This window comes from Cupressus sempervirens, chromosome 9 (genome assembly GCF_028749045.1).
Source record: "Cupressus sempervirens isolate cs-2001-9-10 chromosome 9, ASM2874904v1, whole genome shotgun sequence".
Classification (NCBI taxonomy): Eukaryota; Viridiplantae; Streptophyta; class Pinopsida; order Cupressales; family Cupressaceae; genus Cupressus; species Cupressus sempervirens.
In genome coordinates this window covers 490097111-490117022 of record NC_143126.1, presented here as the reverse complement: position 1 = coordinate 490117022, position 19912 = coordinate 490097111, and the positions used below count along the sequence as shown (strand labels likewise).

The 19912-nt window shown below is 35.8% G+C and overlaps 1 protein-coding gene across 3 annotated transcripts in view; it reads right to left on the bottom strand.

Annotated features, from left to right (window-relative positions):
- Positions 1-19912, bottom strand: part of LOC149539464 (uncharacterized) — a 68791-nt gene that overhangs the window by 12690 nt on the left and 36189 nt on the right. The window contains exons 3-8 of one of the 3 annotated variants that reach the window (XM_089800707.1): positions 6466-6632; positions 6204-6306; positions 6003-6119; positions 5424-5594; positions 4995-5118; positions 2869-3539 (exon numbers count right to left, since the gene is read on the bottom strand). In XM_089800707.1, the coding sequence (XP_089656833.1) occupies positions 3472-3539; positions 4995-5118; positions 5424-5594; positions 6003-6119; positions 6204-6306; positions 6466-6632 (750 nt within the window). In that variant the 3' untranslated portion in view covers positions 2869-3471. Of the gene's footprint in view, positions 1-2868; positions 3540-4994; positions 5233-5423; positions 5595-6002; positions 6120-6203; positions 6307-6465; positions 6633-19912 lie in introns of those variants that run through there. The other 2 variants (XR_016356237.1, XM_089800706.1) reach the window with 2 other exon arrangements.

Sequence of the window (19912 nt, the reverse complement as noted above, 5' to 3'; positions counted from 1 at the left end):
CCAGAGGTGTCGACAACTGCAACCCTTGGTGAAGACGGAGGATCCTCCGAAATTGTTTCCCGCGGAAGTCTATCCTGGACGAAGAGGTCACTCCACGCTCGTGCTTCGTCGGCACCGCGAGCCGTGCGAGTTGATGCTCTCCCGTCTGAATTTTCTTCCCTCGGCGAACACAAATTCAAGAACTCCTCCCGTGCTTCTTCCACCAATTCCACCCGCTGACGAGTCTCCTCCAACAATTCTTCCGCACTTCGGTTTCCGTCGGCAATCTTTTGGAATCTCCGTCGGCGTTCGGCTTGCTATGCCAAAATTAAATTCTCTTGCGCAGTACGGAGTCCATCTTTTCCCTTCACCTTATTCCGATCCTTTTTAAGCTGATTTGGCATTAATCTTCATGCCTCCCAACTTCCAGATTCATAAGGCCCAATCATAGACCACTCCCTGCATGATAACATTCATAAACACAATCTGTGGCAGTGCGATATCTGAAGCTCGAGTGGCACCGGTCAACCTGCTCTTGATGACGTCCATGATACAATAGTATTATCTAGATCTCCTAAATCTCTTAATGAAATTAAATACTACGCATACAGAAAGTAACAGCAGAACAGTAGCATAATATTCGCAATAGTAAGTGAATGATGATTTACAATGATCCCAGACGGGATATAAATACTACTCCCGAACCTTCCCGAAGGAGTCTGTTGGCCACAATTATTCTATCCGTTACAAACTATTTACCGCCGGACTGTCGGCTACGGAATACCGAAACACCGCCGGACCGTCGGCTACGGAATACCGAAACACCGCCGGACCGTCGGCTACAGAATACAAAAACACCGCCGGACCGTCGGCTACAGAAACACCGTCGGCTACAGGAACACCACCGGACCGTCGGCTACAAAATGCAAAATACTGTCGGAACCATCCAGTCGGCTAACACCATCCCCCCAAAAAGAAAAGTCGTCTCCTGACGACTGACAAAATATCTGAAACAAATTAACAAACAAAATACATTAACAGACAAAGAAGTCAACACATACAGACAATAATAGCAGAATAGCAGAATTATATTCGCAATAGTAGATCAATGGTGATTTACAATGATCCCAGACGGGATATAAATACTACTCCCGAACCTTCCCGAAGGAGTCTGTCGGCCACAATTATTCTATCCGTTACAAACTATTTACCGCCGGACCGTCGGCTACGGAATACCGAAACACCGCCGAACCGTCAGCTACGGAATACCGAAACACCGCCGGACCGTCGGCTACAAAAACACCGCCGGACCGTCGGCTACAGAATGCAAAATACTGTCGGAACCATCCAGTCGGCTAACAAAGTTGTAGCTTCAGTCGGATTGATTTGATCTAATATACATTATTGTTATTGGTAAATCATCATTTCCTATATATACTTATCCATGTTAAATAATATATATTATTGTATATAATACATATATATATTATTGTATATAATATATACATTATTGTTATTGGTAAATCATCATTTCCTATATATACTTATCCATGTTAAATAATATATATTATTGTATATAATACATATATATATTATTGTATATAATATATATATTATATACAATAATATATATTATATTATATATATATATAGTTATATATATAGTTATACATATTATATAATAATATATATATGGTTATTTATATTACTAATATATTAATATGTTAACTAGTGATGATTAACCGTAGAGACATGTCTCTTCTCTTCATGAGACATGTCTTCTCCTCTCTTATTTATAAGCCTTCATTTGCATTTGGAACACAATCAATACAATGGCAATTGTTAGTACATTTGCAGCAATCCTAGAAATCAACAACTATTTTCTTAGTCAAATCATATGCACATATGATGATCAAAGTATAATTGCTGAGGCAAGAAAACAAAAGAGGGTTTCAAGAAGCCAACATTTATATTCAATCTAGTTGTAGGATCAAACACAAAATGCTTATATGTCATCATGAATGCATGAAAGGGTGAAAAATCAGCAGCGATTGGAGAGACATGACATGATTGTTTGTCTTCTCCTTTGTCAGTTATTTTAATTTTAGTTACCCTGGTTTGCTGTTTTGGCCCAAGAACCCTGCCTAGGTTCGAACCAGTTCAAAAGGCTGGTCCAGTGCGACCTAGATTTGACCCAGGTTCAATCTTCCTTGGGTTGGTTCAAACCCGGGAGAATTTTGGCTGCCCAAATCAAATTTGGAACGAATTTGAGCAAATTTACTCGGACAGGCAACTTTCAAGTCTGCTTTTTATAACAATTTTTTTTCTTTTTTGAGTTTCGGTTGCCCTAAAAAGTGAATGTAAGTAGGTTATTTTAGATTCTAACATCATTTGTGGTGTGCAAATAGGTGATTTTATGAGCAAATAGGTGATTTACTTTTAATGGTTTGAATCTTTGATGTTGAACTTGAAAATTGAAATATATAATGGTGTGATCTTTATTCATGATGCTATGATTACAACTTACGTATTTAAAGTTTATGCCTATGGTGTTTTTGTTGTTTAAACGATTAACTTAGTTTACATCATATGCTTTTATAATACTCTATGCTTCTAGGCTTCATATATATGTATATATATTAAAAAAATTAATTCTTACATGTTTTTGTACGAACGAGCCCAAACGAACCCAAAACCCTTTCCAAAATTTTTCCGTACCGGTGAACTGATTCTTCAAACCCATATTTCGAACCGAACTCGAACCAGTAACTAAGATTTTAATGTATAAAATACCTTGATTTATATATATTACCATTATTTTATCAGTTATTATAATTTATTATTAATTATATATCAGACTGACATGATTTAAGGGATGCAATACCAAACTATTCTGAAATAAAAATGAAATTTTAAATTGAAAAAAGAAAAGTGGCTTTTCTGGATTATTACAAAACCGAACGCAAATTTCGCATTTAAGATCCCCCTGTATAAGTCCACATAGTGATTTGTTTCCAATTAACCGAAGGTTGGAAGCAAACCCAGGCTTCCCAATCTACCTACATGTTAAATACCCATAGCAACATTTTACTTTACTGTCCCTCTAATACATCCATAGCACAAAAATTGTAAGTCTGTCGATTGTTTTCTCTTTTTTGGCAGCCAGGGGAATCCAAGGTAGTCCAGCCACCTGGAGTATATGTGCTCTTAATCAAAGGGCTCCCCACAATTGACCTCTGGATGGTAAGCAGAGGTCCTACATCATTCATAGGTAGGATTTAGAACTAAGACATGAGGACTCTGCTCAAATATCCTGACTGTTCAGCTCCAACTCTCAGAGGCTATAATCCTGGGGATTGTTACAAATGTTCACATTATAATCACTGCTTATAATATTATTTCATGAATTGATGCCAGAATAATTCAGCTTATGCTTTGTGTTTCCTATGTAAGCGGAAACAGATATACAACTTTCTCCAACATGGGATTCCCCTAGTAAATTGATAACATTTTTTGGTCTGGATCGATAACAGAAGTGCACAGCGTGCAAAGAATAGGCCCTGCAAATTTCAATTCAACCTACAATCAAGTCAAAATGTGTACTTTTTTTTTGAAATTCTAGCATTTAAAGTATTTTGCTAGATTAGGTAGAGCTTCACAGACCCACGAACATATATCTAGGGACATCAATTGTTAAGGAACAAGTAATTAAAGATATAGATGGAAAAAAATTTAAAAAGAAAAACTAAAAAGCAATTTAAGTGGTACAAAGGTTAAGAAAACTTGATACAGGTCTCAGGCGAAAAAGGAAAAACGTAAAAATCTAAAAATGCACAACTGAAATCAAAGGTAGAAGTTGTTAACTGATATAATCTCAAAATAGTACAGTACTCTTCTGCCACGATGGAACTGGGATTTCAGAACATTTACTATTCACTGTATTAAGCAAGACAAACATAAGCTGATAAGTTTGGGTACTAGTAATTAGAAGATTCCTAAGCAAATAGAGGTGCTATCTTTTAGAGAAGTATCTTTTGGTTTTGATTGATCGATAAATGATAGGAACATCTGTTGCAGTCCTAATAATTTATTACCAAAGGTCTATGACAGCATCAACTGAGACTTCACTCTTTAACAAAATCTGTTTAGCATAATTTACTAAACACTTCCATTGGAGAAAAAAGAAAAAACAAACTTGATTCAAAACCTAATGCTAGCCAATCTGTTTAGTTATGACACGGAGAACAATTACTAAGATATTCAATCTTAACAAAGGAGCAAATGTGTCCTTCAATATGAGTCACAACTGACTTATCCATAAAGGATAAGATCAATAACTAAGAAAAGCAAATAAAAACATTCCTAAAGTCTATCCTGAAAACTTATTCAACCATTATAACTAAATATTTTAATATTATTTTAATATGTTCAAACTTGTACCCTTTGGGTATTTTGTTGTTTTACTATTCTTTGATTTGTAGCATATGCGCATTGACAATAAATTATGAAAGCAATCAACTATTAATTTGTTTGACTTGTGAAATTTATTGTTGTGTAGTAAAGATTCTACGATGTTTCTTTCAAGACAATGAGTACCTTATCATTGTGTCAATGTTATCATATGAATATTTGGATTTTCCCTATATTTTTAAAATTTCTGTACATTTTATGTATTGTTCGCTTTGCCATCCACGAAAATGGACTCAAAGAAATCCATTTCCAAAACACCTCCCCTCATCTCATGCTGTTGCCCTTCCAGAAAATTGGTAAAACATAGATTTTTAGCAATAAAGATAACTTTTCAAATCAGAAAGATTTATACGAGAAGCAATCATTTGATGAATTGAATTTGTGTAGAGAGCAGAGTATTAAGCTTGTCCTATTTCTCGAAAATATGAAGCAATTTGTAAACAGGTTAATGGAAGGATCAATGGTGACTGTATCCTAAATATAAAAAGCTCACTGTTTTTGTGAAGAACTCTCATATTAAAGGTTATCAGAAGCAACCACAATACCTTGCATGAAAATAGGATTTTTCTCATCACTCGTGTCCCCAAGAAGAGCAAGTGATTCTTGAAGGCTCGAATTTGGAAGTTCGGCTGCTCGTTTCTGTCTGCTTATGGAACTTTCATCATTTGCCTTATTGCGTGATAAGACCACAAAATACAGTTAGTCTTCATAGCAATCAGCACTTCAGATTTGTGTAAAATATTATGAACTAGGTATGGCCGCCAAACACTCTACCATGCGATTCTGGAAAGATATGATGAAATGTTAAGGTGTAACATATAATAAAATGTCATTAAGCATAACTATTTCATGACATTTGTTCCCAAGTAAATTAGAGATATCTTTTTTTAAATTTTGAAACTGACAATAAGCTTGAGAAAATAGTCACATGTTTCACAAACTATTAATTGACACAAAATTTGAAATAGTTATACCTGGCCGATATTAAGGTGCAAATACATATTTGCATGGAAGAATGGATTTGAGCCTACTTCCAGCACTGAAATCCGATTTTTTGATGCAGTTTCAACATTCAAAATTCTACGCTGTCTAACATCAATCAGATTATAGCTATGTCCAACTGAAATATTGGGCAAGTGAACACGCTGGTAAATGAAGAAATGGAAATCAATCTGAGTGCTTGTTCAGAATTTCTACTGGATTGAATAGGAACCCAGTAAGCAAGGGAAATGAGTATGACAAGTTAAATATATGAATATTTCCATGAAGCAAACAATACTACTAATCCTGGACAACATTAATAACAAATCAAACTGGGATTACCTAGATAAAATATCCGAGTTGTAGAGAATATTTATTTTGAAGAAACAAAAGTCATTACAACTCAATTTTGCTTAAAAAAGAGAAAATTTAGATCATTTTAACTTTTAAGCAATGAAATTATTACTATGATCCTGACCTGACAAAAAAAACAATTATACACAAAACTATGTGAGACAATTTATAAAAATGACAAAAGATATGCAAACTGTATTCATTTTCTAGACACGTACACTTAATGCATCTCCAATGCTGACTGCTTCAAGTAAATCACGAGACATAAAATTTCTCCCAATGCCTCCCATTTCAACCTCCTCCTTACTTGGAGGAACAGAATTCAATGTAAAAGCCTGCACGTGAAGGTTTCAGTTTATAAAATCATTATGATAGTTTGAAAGTAAAGCTTGCAATACCTTCTCATATAACAGACTTACCACCCCATGACTATTAAACCCAAATGCACAACTAGGAAGCTCACCAGCATATGTGTATGCTGTGAATGAAGTTCCACTTTGGAGAGTTGCTTTTACCAAATACCTGAATTCTCAAAAAGAAACTTTCCTATATTCAGCGTGTGTAGATGTGAGAACCAATATTCAAGAGTAATTCAAATTAGTATAACACATTGAACAAGTATAAATTCATTGAAGCCCTGACGATGCCTATAAAGGTATCAGTATGTGAGTGGTACATTACACATGACCTATCACAGATATTCTTGCATCCTCATTATGCACAACAAGTGCTGTGGAGCTATTAAGAACAAGATTGTCTGAGCACTCTTCAGCATTTGCCAATTCTGAAGCCAGTATCTTTTCTGGTAGAAAGGGGGCTATCTCCTTTCTGAAGTTTAGTAACAATACCTGCATTTTATAATTTAACAGCTTAATCAGATACCCTTACATATAAGTTTTCTATAGTTCTCTCTCTGAACATGGCTATTCATTGCTACATTTTTCTAATGCATATGTACTTGCACTCTCATAATAATTGATCAACATTTTATTATCTAGTGTATAGAAGATTGTTTTGCAAAATTGTTTTGACACATCTGGACAAGACTGTAATTATATACACAGTACTTCATCAATGAGAAACAAAACATTATGAAAACTATTTTGCATGATACATATGATTTTTTCAACAAAAAACATTTTATGTGCTATTTTTTGTCAGCTAAATAATTGATAAGTAGGAGAAATTATCTATAGCAAGTCAAATTGTGATATATTGTTACTAGAATTCAACTCTGAAGTTTGAGTCGAACTCATTAACCATGTTTCATGAGTAGTGATTTACAAGAACCCATCTCTGATGAGAATGAATGGAGCACTTAGCACTCATTGCATCAAAGGTGATGCTCACAGAGGTGAAGCACTGAGACTTCCCAGGAGGTCATCCATCCCAGTACTACTCCAGCTCAAGCATGCTTATCAAAGGTTAAACCTCCTTTGCTTGATGAAAAATTTGGAGGCAGAACACTTGTTAGCACTCTCAAAAATTTTGAGATTACTATGATGAGATTTTGCTAACTTTAAAATTTCCTTTTTGCGCTTGTCTTGAAGGCCATGTTTAAGCATCGAATACCTTGAGTACCCAATGAGTTTTGCGTGATGTAGCTTGATAGGTGTGTTGTCCCTTTTACGTTCACCTCATATTTCTATTTATAGCCTCATACTTGCAGGATTGATGGTTTAGGGAAATCTCATTTTGAGGAGGTTTGTCAATCTGCATTTTGCCTAGTACAGAAATAATTGAGGCCTACTTTGTAAGTGCATTTTGTGCCCTATTGTGTATCATGAACTACTGACCTGTGCAGGTGTCAAAGACTCAAAAGCATACCAAATAGCATATGTTTGAGTCTCAGGCCCTCCGCAAAAAACTTTGATAGGTTTTGTGTTAACCCAGTTGAGGGTGTTTGCATAAATCTGCACATTGCACATTTTTCAGAAATTCAAACCCCCTACTTTGGCGTCAATATCTTTTGACCAGATGAGAGTTATGATGTAATTGTTTCACCTGTGTTGTAGACATCAGAGACATGCCATGTGTCAGTTTTAAGTCCCTAATGAATCCATTTATCATGTTTCCTAATGAAATTCCAAGGCCAAATTATTCTGATATGTAGGCGATCAAGTCAACAAGACTCCAAGTGGTTCTTTTCATTATGTCATTGTTTACAGCCAGATGTGTGTCATGATGAATTAAGTGTTCCCATGTATTCTTGGCATCACAAATATCCATTTTGTGCATTTTTAAATCTTAAGGAATCTGTCTGCCAAATTTGCCAAGCCATTTCCATTTGCAAATTATTCGATTTGCCTGATTGTCAAATGCAACAGTTATCAGGTGGTCAACTTTGCAAGTTTACAAAATTTGACTAGGTAACAATCATAGGCTCTTAATGGTTTCTCTGTATTCTCCACTTGAGTGAGAACATAAATCCTAAGTTGCAAATTGTCAAGTGTTCATCTGATATGCTTTCAAAGCTGATTCCAAATCCAATTTACTCAGATTTCCTTATCACTGAATGCAGACGTTATTAAGTAGCCAACTTTGAGAGCTGATAGAATTTGACCAGTTGATCATCGTTGCAAATTAGTTGTTGTCTTGTATTTCCGGCATATGAGTGAACATACATTTAGAGTTCCAGATCTCCTGTGATTCATTTTGCAAGTTTTTACACAAATCTTTGCAATTTTAGTGTGTACACAAGAAACTATTTTGAGGATGCTGCATCCTGCAACATATGAATTTCAATGCAGCAATGTATGAATTTCCATGAAATTCATATTGTTATTCCATGATGATGATATCTCAATGTACTAATATGCAAAGTTGCATCTCTTCTAGACCATGTTTGGTATTTTATATTTTTCTTATCGATAATAGGTTGTTGCCAATATTTTATTAATTTTAAATTAATTTACAATCTTGTTTTATTTTTTCTCCGTTCAAAGTGCAGGCACTGGAGGAAAAGGAACAGGGAAGAAAACCCCCAGTCTTGCCCAGACGTAATTGTCTTGTCTACTTACAATCACCTCTTATTTATAATGGAGGACTTTGAGAAGCCATTCCTTCCCTTACATATATACAGATTATTACATCATAATTTCTTCTCTCTACATTTCTGCAATCCTTGGATTGCATTATTTAAGACTCCATTGTTTGTAGGCTACTGGAAGGCGGCAGTGTGGAATGAGGCAGCGAGTAATCGTACGGGTCATGGAGGCATAATGGATCTAGAAAAAGAAAAGAAAGAACGTATCATTCAATTGGAAAAGGAAGACATTAACAAACAGTTCATATAGTTCAAAATCATGGAAAACAACAGTCTTATTAGGATCGCAACTTGTTACTTTGCTCCACAGGTTTCTAAAATCTCTAAGAAGTGTGGTTTAGATCACAAAGAGCCCTATGCTGCTCTAAAGAAGGATGTTGCTGTGTTTTTGCAGCATAGGGATATTCTTCTTGTTGGAGATTTTAATGCTAGAACAGCAAATGGGCAAGCTAGCATTTTCAGCCACAGTGCAAACAACAATCCTCTTTGGCTCACAGAAAAGAGTAAACACCAATGGGAAAGAGTATCAGATGATGCTAAAGGCTACAATCATTTTGGGGATGAATTTATTACCTTATGTGGTCCTTTTGATTTCATAATTTGCAATGGTGTGGCTAGATGGACAAAATCAGGTAGTTTCACTTGCAATACTTACAACGGTGCAAGTGTGGTGGATTATGTAATATGTCTACAAAATTTGTGTGAGAGAATCAAGGAAGTTATAATTAGAGAACACATATGGGATTTTAAATCAGACCATAGACCACTGCACGTAAAACTATTGTGGGCAAACGATAGGCAGCTTGAGATAGAAGGCCAATGCCCTCAACAACCACTTTCACAAGGCAGAATTTTTTTGACTTCAAAAAATAGGGACATCTTCAAGACTACACTTGAGAGAGTATATGAGGAAAGTGTACACACGTGCACGATGTCAATAGCCATGCATTATCTAATCTCATTCACAAGGCACTTTCCAAGTGCAAAAGATCAAAACGTAGAAAATCTGAAACAAACTATTTTCCAGCTAATGCGTGGTTTGATAAAAGAGTGCAAATTGGCCAGGAGAAAGCTAAGAGAGTCTAATAAAACAAGCCTTGACATTAAAATGTATCAGCAGATCCTAAAGAAAAAAAATCTAATTTTATGATCACAAGGAGGGAAGAACGTATCTATCTTGATAAAAATAACCCCAAGCTCTTTTGGAGAGAGCTATAACCAAGGAAGAAACAAACTGAAAATATTATTACAGCCACACAATGGTTCGAGTTTCCTAGAAAACTTTATGAAAAAGAAGAGAAGATGGATCCGCTACCCTTGGTCAACAATATGAAAGATCTTTTTAGTGTGCAGGAGGTTGAGATGGGCATTAGGAAGTTGGGTACCAATACGGCAAAAGACTTGGTGGAACTTCAAGCAAAGTATCTTAAGTGGGGCATGAAAACCCTCGCACCACTCATTACGGAAATATTCAATAATATCAGCCAACACGGGTTCCTTAGAGATTGGACTATTAGTCTTGCTATAACCCTTTTATAAGAGTGGTGATGTCAATAACCCCTCCAACTACAGGACTATAACGATTAATCCTATTAGTGTAAATTATTATTATTTACACTTTACTTAAGTTTACTTAGGTTAATGCATTTATTTATTAATTGTAGTATAGGAGTTGTTGACAACATAGGAGTCTCACCCTGATCGAGGATATCCCACCTTTTGTGGACGTAGAATTAGTTGTCAACCTTATCTCCTAGCACTTTCTAGCTTGTTCTACAAGTCCTAGAGGCCTTTATATTCGAGCTCTCCTATTGTAATTTCATATCTTTTCAAATCATATTGTATAACAATACATTTTCATTGTTGCAATATCTTCTCTCTCAATCCATTTAGTTTCTCCAAGCTCAACCCTTCCTTCTTTAGTTTCCCTTCAATAGATTATTTGCATGCAGGTGATCTTAGCGAGCTGTGAAGTTGACTTTCATCAACTTCTACATGGTATTAGAGCCTCCCTGTTGCTTCCTAGTTGAAAGATTTTTGAAGTCGCGATTCGGAGACACAAACCCTAGTTTGTTTGTATTTTTTTCTTCAATCAAGGGGAAGAGCGTTACAGTCAGGATCTATATAAAATTTGTCCATTTTGGTGACTGTAGCTTCTGGCAATTTTTTTTTGCCCCCTAGGCAGGTCGTACGAACGATTTTTCAAAAAATAAAATTAGGCGGGCTACTCGGCGGCCACCACCATGCAGCCCACGTGCCGCCACAGCCGACTGCACCACTGTGGAGCTGTCGTGGCACCACCAGCCTGCGTCCGCCATCAGCCATCCAACCAAGCGGCGCTGCCAACCCTCCACCCACCAAGGGGTGCCACCGGAGCTTGCCGCCCCTACAGCCACCACCAAGCTGGTTCCGAGACAAAGACATTGGTGCAAGTATTTTTTGGTTTTGATGCAATTTAATGGCTTGTTTTTGCAGTCAAAGTCGAATGTTCTTTTTTTCACTCTAGCGAGCTTATCTTGTGCATCCCATCTCCGTTTTTTGAAAACATTATATTTTTGGAAAGCTGGTTTTGTCATTTTTTTAGAAATGTTGTCATTTCCTTCAGATTCTGCCCCATGCTCTTTCTATCTTGTTTTGGCATTTCTTCTCTATGGTGGATATCTTGGGTGTTCCAGGTCCAAGGATTGTTTTCATGGCATGGGATCTTTTTTTTTGGGTTGTACTGTCTTTTGTATCAATTTTTTTCTCTTTTTGATCATTGTTGATATCATTTGTAAGCATCTTTATGCAAACGCAATGAGATAAAGTGTCACTCTTGCATTTCAAGTTATTGAACATTGTTTTGAGACAGTTGTATTCGCACTATTTCATAAAGCACCATGGGGAGGTTAGTTGTTGTCATTTTTGTGCCCTCTTCCTTTGTCAAGTGAGTTTCCCTTCCATGGCATTAGCCCCATGATGTGTCGGTGACACGTGCCTTAATAGGTGTTTGTACCTCTTACTCTCTCTCGCTGTTCTTGGTTCTTTCTGCAGAGGATTTTGGCCCACTTTCTCGGTTGCCTGTCATCTCACCTCATCTGCATTAAGGGGGGGTTATTTTGTTGTTTCTAATGCTTCCTTGATTCGATGGTTCGATAGTGTGAGCTATGTACTCAATATTTGATCCTATTTACTAGGCGATTGCAGTGGTTGGCTACCTATGCATTTCAGTGAGATGGATCATCTACCATATAGACACTCTCAGTTCATGCCTTCTATTTTCTGTGGAGGTTCTTTAGATCAGCAGTTTCTTTCTAACAGAGTTTGCGGCTTCTTCATGCTTCAGCGATGCTCTTCATGATCTTCTCTTGTTCATGTTTTCTGGGACATTCCTCTAGTTGGAGGCTTCTTCTGTCCTTCACTAGGTTTTCTTACCTCTTTTTGGGGGAGGGTTTTTCCCATGTGGTTTTCTCTCTTTCCCCATTTTCAAAAGTTGCATTTCTTTGCATTATACATAGGTACCTAACATGGCCTTGTTGCTGGGATCCACTCTGCATTTCATCTTAGCTGTTGTGAGCTTAAGTGCATTCCCCTAAGTTGCACTTAAGGGGGGGTGTTAGTGTAAATTATTATTATTTACACTTTACTTAAGTTTACTTAAGTTAATGCATTTATTTATTAGTTGTAGTCTAGGAGTTGTTGACAACACGGGAGATTGTTCCTATCTAAGTCATGCTTATCTTCTCACCTTGATTGAGGATATCCCACCTTTTGTGGGCGTATGCTTAATTGTCAACCTTATCTCCTAGCACTTTCTAGCTTGTTCTACAAGCTTCCTAGAGGCCTTTATATTCAGGCTCTCCTATTGTAATTTCATATCTTTTCATATCTTTTCAAATCATATTGTACAGCAATACATTTTCATTGTTGCAATATCTTCTCTCTCAGTTTGTTTAGTTTCTCCAAGCTCCACCCTTCCTTCTTTGGTTTCCCTTCAACAGGTTATTTGCATGCAGGTGATCTTGGTGAGGTCGCTTTCATCACCTTCTACAAATCCTCTGTTAGCAAAACTTTTTGGCAGCATGATAGAAAACAAAATCAGCAAATGGGCCGAGGAAAATCATAAGCATGCAAAAGGTCAAGCTGGTTTTAGGCCAAAACACTCAACTGTTGACCATTGTATCACCCTAAGGCACATTATCTAAAAAGCATGGGAGAGAAATGATGAGGTTTTTTGTTGCTTTGATGACTTTAAAAAGGCTTTTGACACTATGCCTAGAGATAATCGTTGGCTCAAGATGGAAGAATTGGGGATCCCTACGAATCTTAGAGTTGTTGTCCATAGGATGTATGAGGAGGTGGAAGTCAAAATCAAAACTTCAGATGGCATTTCAAAATGTTTTAGGATTGACATAGGGGTCAAACAGGGCTGTCCTCTTTTTCTTACCTTGTTTGGCATATATACCAACAAACTTGAAGAATGGTTAAACATGAAAAATGGTGCGGGTATTCAGTTAAGTGAATCTCTAATTAGGCTTCTTTTGTATGCAGATGACCTCATTTTGGTTGCCCAATCTGTCCGTGGACTGCAAGACTACTCTCACTTGAGTGCTTTTGCAAAATAGTAGGGATGCAAGTCAATATAAGTAAGACTAAAATCATGATTTTTTTCTAAAAGCATAAAACAACATCAACATAAGTTCTATTTTGAGGGCAGCATTCTTGAGGAAGTTGTGGAGTATAAATACCTTGGGATTGACTTCAACAAAATTCTAAACTGGGAAGTTTGTGGAAAGAAAAGAGTTTTAGGAGGGCCAAAGGCTTTATGTGCTCCAAACCAGGTGTCATGATGCGGAGGTTTGGGATTGGAAAACTACTCAAACTTTGTTTGGACTTCTTGTGTTACTGGTAGTTCTCTATGGATGTGAAATATGGGCCAGCAGCACTTCACCTTACAACGGAAACTGTTGAAAATCAATGATCAGATTTATTTAAAATTTACAGTTGAATTTCTAAGTCCTTGAATTATATATATATATCAATATATAAATGATCTCAAAATATATATTTGATCAATGTATTTATTAAATATAATTTTTATATTCAATACTTATCAAACTTTAAAGTATCAGACTTTTATTATAAAGGATAACTGTTCAAGATATTATTGGACTGAAATTGGTATAAAACTCTTTGCAATATAATATGTTCTGCATGTTGATAATAAGTATCTCCTGCTCTGAAATTACTTGAAGACTGTATTAATTCTGTGTTTATTGTATACAAAACAGAGGTCGATCTGCATTATATATATGGGCGTTGGGTTAAGGAGTCACAGCCAATAGCCGTGACTCATAATTGAGACACGTCTATTAGCATGACTGATATAACTGACAGTCTACACAAATCCTGCCCGATAACTCATATCACACGACGTCCAATTAAAGATGCCCGATAACAATCAACAATATTAAAGTCGATGAAGGAGGTGTTAATATTGATGTAAATGATTTATTATTTTATTCACATTGTATATTAGAATATTTGCATAAATCTATATATATATATATATATATATATATATATATATATATATATATATATATATATATATATATATATATATATATATATATATATATATATATATATATATATATATATATATATATATATATATGAGTATATTAAATATCTCATGTAATAATACAAATATAAGTGTTATTAATAACATCTTTAACAAAAACAAATTGAGGGGATTCAAAAACGTTGGATCACAAGCAAGTTCAAGATCAAAAACATTGTCTCATATGATATCATGCTTAGTGAAGTAGGAGCTGCCCCTATTGAGGCTCTTGCTATGGTTCGCCTCATTAGCTATCTTAAAAGAATTGAAAAATGTGTACAAGTAGGTGGCCTAAAGTGGTCTTTGATGATATGTTTTGCAAACATAAAAAGACTTGGATGCAACAAAACATCAAGTGGATGAAGAAATGGAATATTCTTTTCAATATGTATCCCACAAACAATAAAGAAATTAAGACCTTTGTTATGGAGAAATTCTATAAGAGTAATTGGGGAAAGGGGCTTGGAAGAAAAAAGACTTATTACATCAGCAAATTCAACCCTACATGCGATCAGCTCCAAAAGGCATACATAGAGGCTAACATTTCTTGGAGAGCTAAAACTCTTATTGCTCAGCTCAGAACCAACTATCATCAGCTCTGATGTGAGACCGGACGATGGAAGAGACGAAAAGAGCTTTGAGAAGAGAGAGTTTGCACGTTTTGCAATTTTGGGAAGGTGGAAACCAAACAGCACTTTATTTTAGGAGGCAATGCATACAGGGACAGCAGGGTCGAACTTGTGGATATTATATCTAACAGCTCTTGGCACAAATTATTCAACAAGGGGAACCTTGATCAATTGGATGCGCTCATCATCAAACTGCATAGAAAACGAAACGAATTACTTAAGTTGGTTTAGTGGGAAGGCTGTCGCATAGGCTATGCTTAGCCTCGTGGATGTTGAGATTTCATCTATCTATCATTTGCTGTTACTCGTTTATTTTTCTAAATACCAACATCACCTCCTAATTGTGAGGAGTACAAGAATGCGCTATATTTTACATAGTGATTTCTGCTAAGTTTGGTGTGTGTAGACAACTTCATTTAGCTTTGCTGCTGGTTTTTCCTGCAATCATCCTTTAGGCTAAGATCATTGTTAGTTCAAGAAAATGCAAGAGATTTAAGAAATTTAAATATATCTTATTTTAACCCTTTTTCCAAGCTTTACTCTTTTAACGCTACTAGTTATCATAGTCAATTTTAGCTAGGATGTTTGCTGAGGAGGTCATCAAACTGAATTTCAAATTTGCTTCATTATGCCAATTAGCATTAATGTTTGTATATAAAATCCTGAAGTTCCCATATACCATAGTGGACATCTATAATTGATCTTCTCGCATTATTCAATTATTACTTAAACTTGTTTATAGACCAATCTGCTGTCTAAAGGAGACATTAATATTACTGTTATGATGCTTTCTTTTAAATATGTGAACATTATGTTTATCCTGAATATATCAGTTCGTAAATTATTGAGGGATAGGGCAATATACATAATTTTCAGTTAACAAATGAAAATCAGAAAGACTGAATGAAGTTGTTAACCTTTCTGCCATAGACAATTCACAAAGGGCAAGGGTGTCAAAGGTTCTCAAGGTTAACATCTCCATTAAGGGTCAACAATCATAGAGACTTAGAGTAATGGATCTTCTGTGAGAGGATAAAGCTACATTCGATGACCAAAAAATGGGGCATCCAAAGACTATATAAATAGAGGAGAAGCTCGAAAGACTTCATGTTCCAAATGAAAAATGTTTGATCAAAGGAACAACGATACCATACAATTTATACTAATGTTATCCTGTAGGTTGAGAGAGGAAAGTAATTTGATAAAATAAATCAACATGAAAGATAAATTTAATCCACTAGATTTTACCATTTATGGCTACCACATTAATGTTTTCTTTAATGGCGATTACAAAATGAAGCAAGATCGTAATTATTCTAAATTCCCAAAATTTGCACTTGGCCTTCATTAAACCATGTTCGAATTTTATATATCTATAACTGCTTAATTACAACATGTTCTACCAAAATGAAGAGACCTTTATAGCAGTCGTATACAATCCTGAATTATACACACTAGAAGCTTAATCTAGGCATCCTTCAACCAAAGTCCAGCCCTATGAACCAATAATTCTTATGAGCCAAACTGTCAAAATGGTTGACTAATCAAGAATAAAAAGGATGGACAAAGAGAGAGCTAAAGCAAACTAGATGTAGAACACAATGCTAGAAGACCATTCAAAATTTACATAGTAAGGGCCACACATTACTATGGGCAAAATACATCCGATTTATCTAAGATTGTAACTAAATGCAAGAAACTAGACAAAATCTTTAAGGGCAACAAACAATGAAAGTTTCTTCATCAGAATCTTCAGAGATGTCAATCTTACCCAAGTACTCATGGTCAGGTAACAGTAAAGCGGAGACCTTTCTGCTTGACTTGCACATATTTGGCATAATGAACACCAAATTTGGAAACCGGGTCCAGTGAGATACTTTCCCAAACATGCATGATTTTCTTTACAGACTAAGCCTTGCTAGCGCAGAAGGAACTGAATCCTTCTTTCAATTTCAGGCCATATCTATTCAAAGTGAACGGATCCCTAATCCACATAATAGGACGACGATTTACCTTGGCAAATTATAGACTACCTATAAGAGCAATCATATAATCTTCCGGAAAGAGGATTTCAAGCCTTTGATTAACGTTAAAAACCGCATTGTAAGGACCTTTCAGCCAAGTACTATCAAAGATATTTTCACAAAGGCGAACTATTTCCCAATGGCTAACCTTGGCTCTAAGGAGACAACCAATAAATGAGCCAACGACATTACTATTAGATCTCTAGTGTGCTCATAGTGAAAGTGTTTCTCCTCAAGCACTCTATGCACAACAAGTCTAGTCATGTCATCAACCTCTTTAAAATACTATTCCACCTCTCAAGTTTAATGGATCCTGGAAAAGACATAGTTCTCACTTTCAACGAGTGGAATAGGATAATTGCATACTCCATTTTAAGCATTGGCAAGTCTATAGACCCCAGGCGAGTAGTTAAATAAAGGCAAAAAGTCAAGATTTTGTTGGAAGCTTTTAGGCTCTACCAAAAGGGAAAGGGGATTGAGGCGAAACATGATGAAGTGATGATTAAAGGACCAACGGTGATCCCATTTCTAATTATAAGTAAGCTTTGGGAGTGATAAGTTGTTTAACTAATTACAATGGTTCTCCCTTATAGCTAATATTTGTGTTACTAATGATGACCTGGACATGCTCGACTTCCATTATAATAAGCCGAAAGTTCTATCCCATAATTGTGATGAGATTTAATATAACTTAGCTATGCTGATATGGAGGAAGTTGGTGTCGAAATATGTCTACCATGTGATTCGAACATAGAAAAACATCATAATCCTAGATGGGTGACACTCCTACTTTACTGAAGCAAATTTGATACCAGTTTTAAAACAAACTAGACTGAAATCAATATAGCTTATAAACCTTAGAACTATAAAATTCCATTTTAACCTACTTTGATAGTGTAGGGTTGCTCACCTTTGTAGAGACTAATCTCTATGCATCGGTTCTGAATAAAATATGAGTACTTATTATGTTGTTTTATGGCTAGCTTTTACGGGTAGATAGTGGGTGCCAAAGGGTACCCCACCTAGCTATGAATGCATAGTATAGACTATTCCTCTATGTGCCCTTCTATTTTACCCATATGTTGATATAACAAAAGGTGAGATATAGAGAGTGTTGGTCATTATTATATCTCCTAAGAATATGGGTAAATATTTTATGTTTCTCTTACTTAATGGTTTCCTATGTTCAAAATATTTCAAGTATTGAAAAAATGAGCTTACTAATATAGGATTTCTCTATTGAATTGGCCCTCAGCACCCTTATTAGCCAATTTGTCTAAAACTCTCTCTCTCTCTCTCTCTCTCTCTCTCTCTCTATATATATATATATATATGCTTAAATTCAATTATTGTGAATCCACTTTGGTGTAAGCTACGTTCAAGTAACGAATGCAATTTCCAATTAGGAGTTATGCCTGTTCTGATTGCATTTATAATAATTTGAGAATCTACTTCCACTATTAGATGCTTGATACCTAGATCCTTACTAAGTTGAAGACCTTCTGATAAAGTTGTGATTTATGTCATACTATTTGTGGTATTTCCTATGGGTTTAGCTAGTTTTGCTAGAATTTGGCCTTTGCACTCATGTATTACACAACCAATGCTTGCTACTCCAAGGTTGCCTCTTGAGGCACCATCAAAGTTCATTTTAAACCATCCCTCTCTAGGGGGTTCCCATTTGCAGTTTAACCTATCCTTTTTGCTACTATTTCCACCTTTGACATATTGGGGAGGGATAATCACACCCATCCAATTCTTTCAGATAAGTCTGTCCCATTGAGGGAAAGATCCTTCTGCGTGGTTAGAATTTCTGAGCCTACTATTCAGAGTTTCAACAATACTTGTTTCAATCTTATTCGCTAGAGATTTTGATTGTAGTTCCTTGTCTTGGAACAATCTCCTCTTTCTTTCTTTTCATAATTCCCATGCCGTGATTGAAGGGATGGCGATCCAAATATCTTTGCAAAGGCAGTTTCTAACTTTCTGGTTTTGGTGGGCCACTGCTGAATAACAGTTTTAAAATCATTAGGGAATGTTGTCACCCAGTTTAGTTTCTGACATATACTTTTCCAACATGAAAGGGCAAAAGGACAATTAAAGAGAATGCGATCTACTGTTTATGATAGAATGCATCTAGATGGTCCCTCATATCCTAATTTTTGGAACCATTATGTTGTTAGAATGTGTTTTTGCATAGCTGCCCATAAGAATGTGTCAGATTTGGGCAAGCATGCTTTGTTCCAGCATAGTTGTAATGGGTAGTCCCAATTTAGTTGGTTGAGAATTTTGATAGTTTGTTTGTATCCTTCTTTAACCTTGTAATTCTGATCCTTAGATCCACTACATATGAGTTTATCCTCCCTATCTTTTAAAGCACAAGTTCTATTATTTAAAAAAATTAGAGAAGCGTTCTTTTGTTCTTCTGAGAGGTGAGTTCGTTCTAGGTTTTTCCATCTCCATCCCAAAGCTGGCAAATTAACATCAATTTCAATGTATTGAATAAGTTTGTCCCCTCATTCCTATTTTAGGATTGTTTTAATGTTTGGATCCATTTGATGTGAGTCAACAGGGGCATAACCTACCCACGAATCTTCCCAAAATAGGGTGTCATTTCCATTGCATATGTCCCACGTTAATTTATTATTAATAATTTCTTTACATGACATCATAAAGTTCCAGATATGAGAGCCACAAGGGTGATTTTTTTATGAATAGATTGATGGGATCTGCATTTAGCACATATTTGTTTAATAAGATGGAAGCCCACTTCCTATGTGGTTCTTGAAGAATATTCCAGACAAGCTTGGCTGCTAGTGCTAAG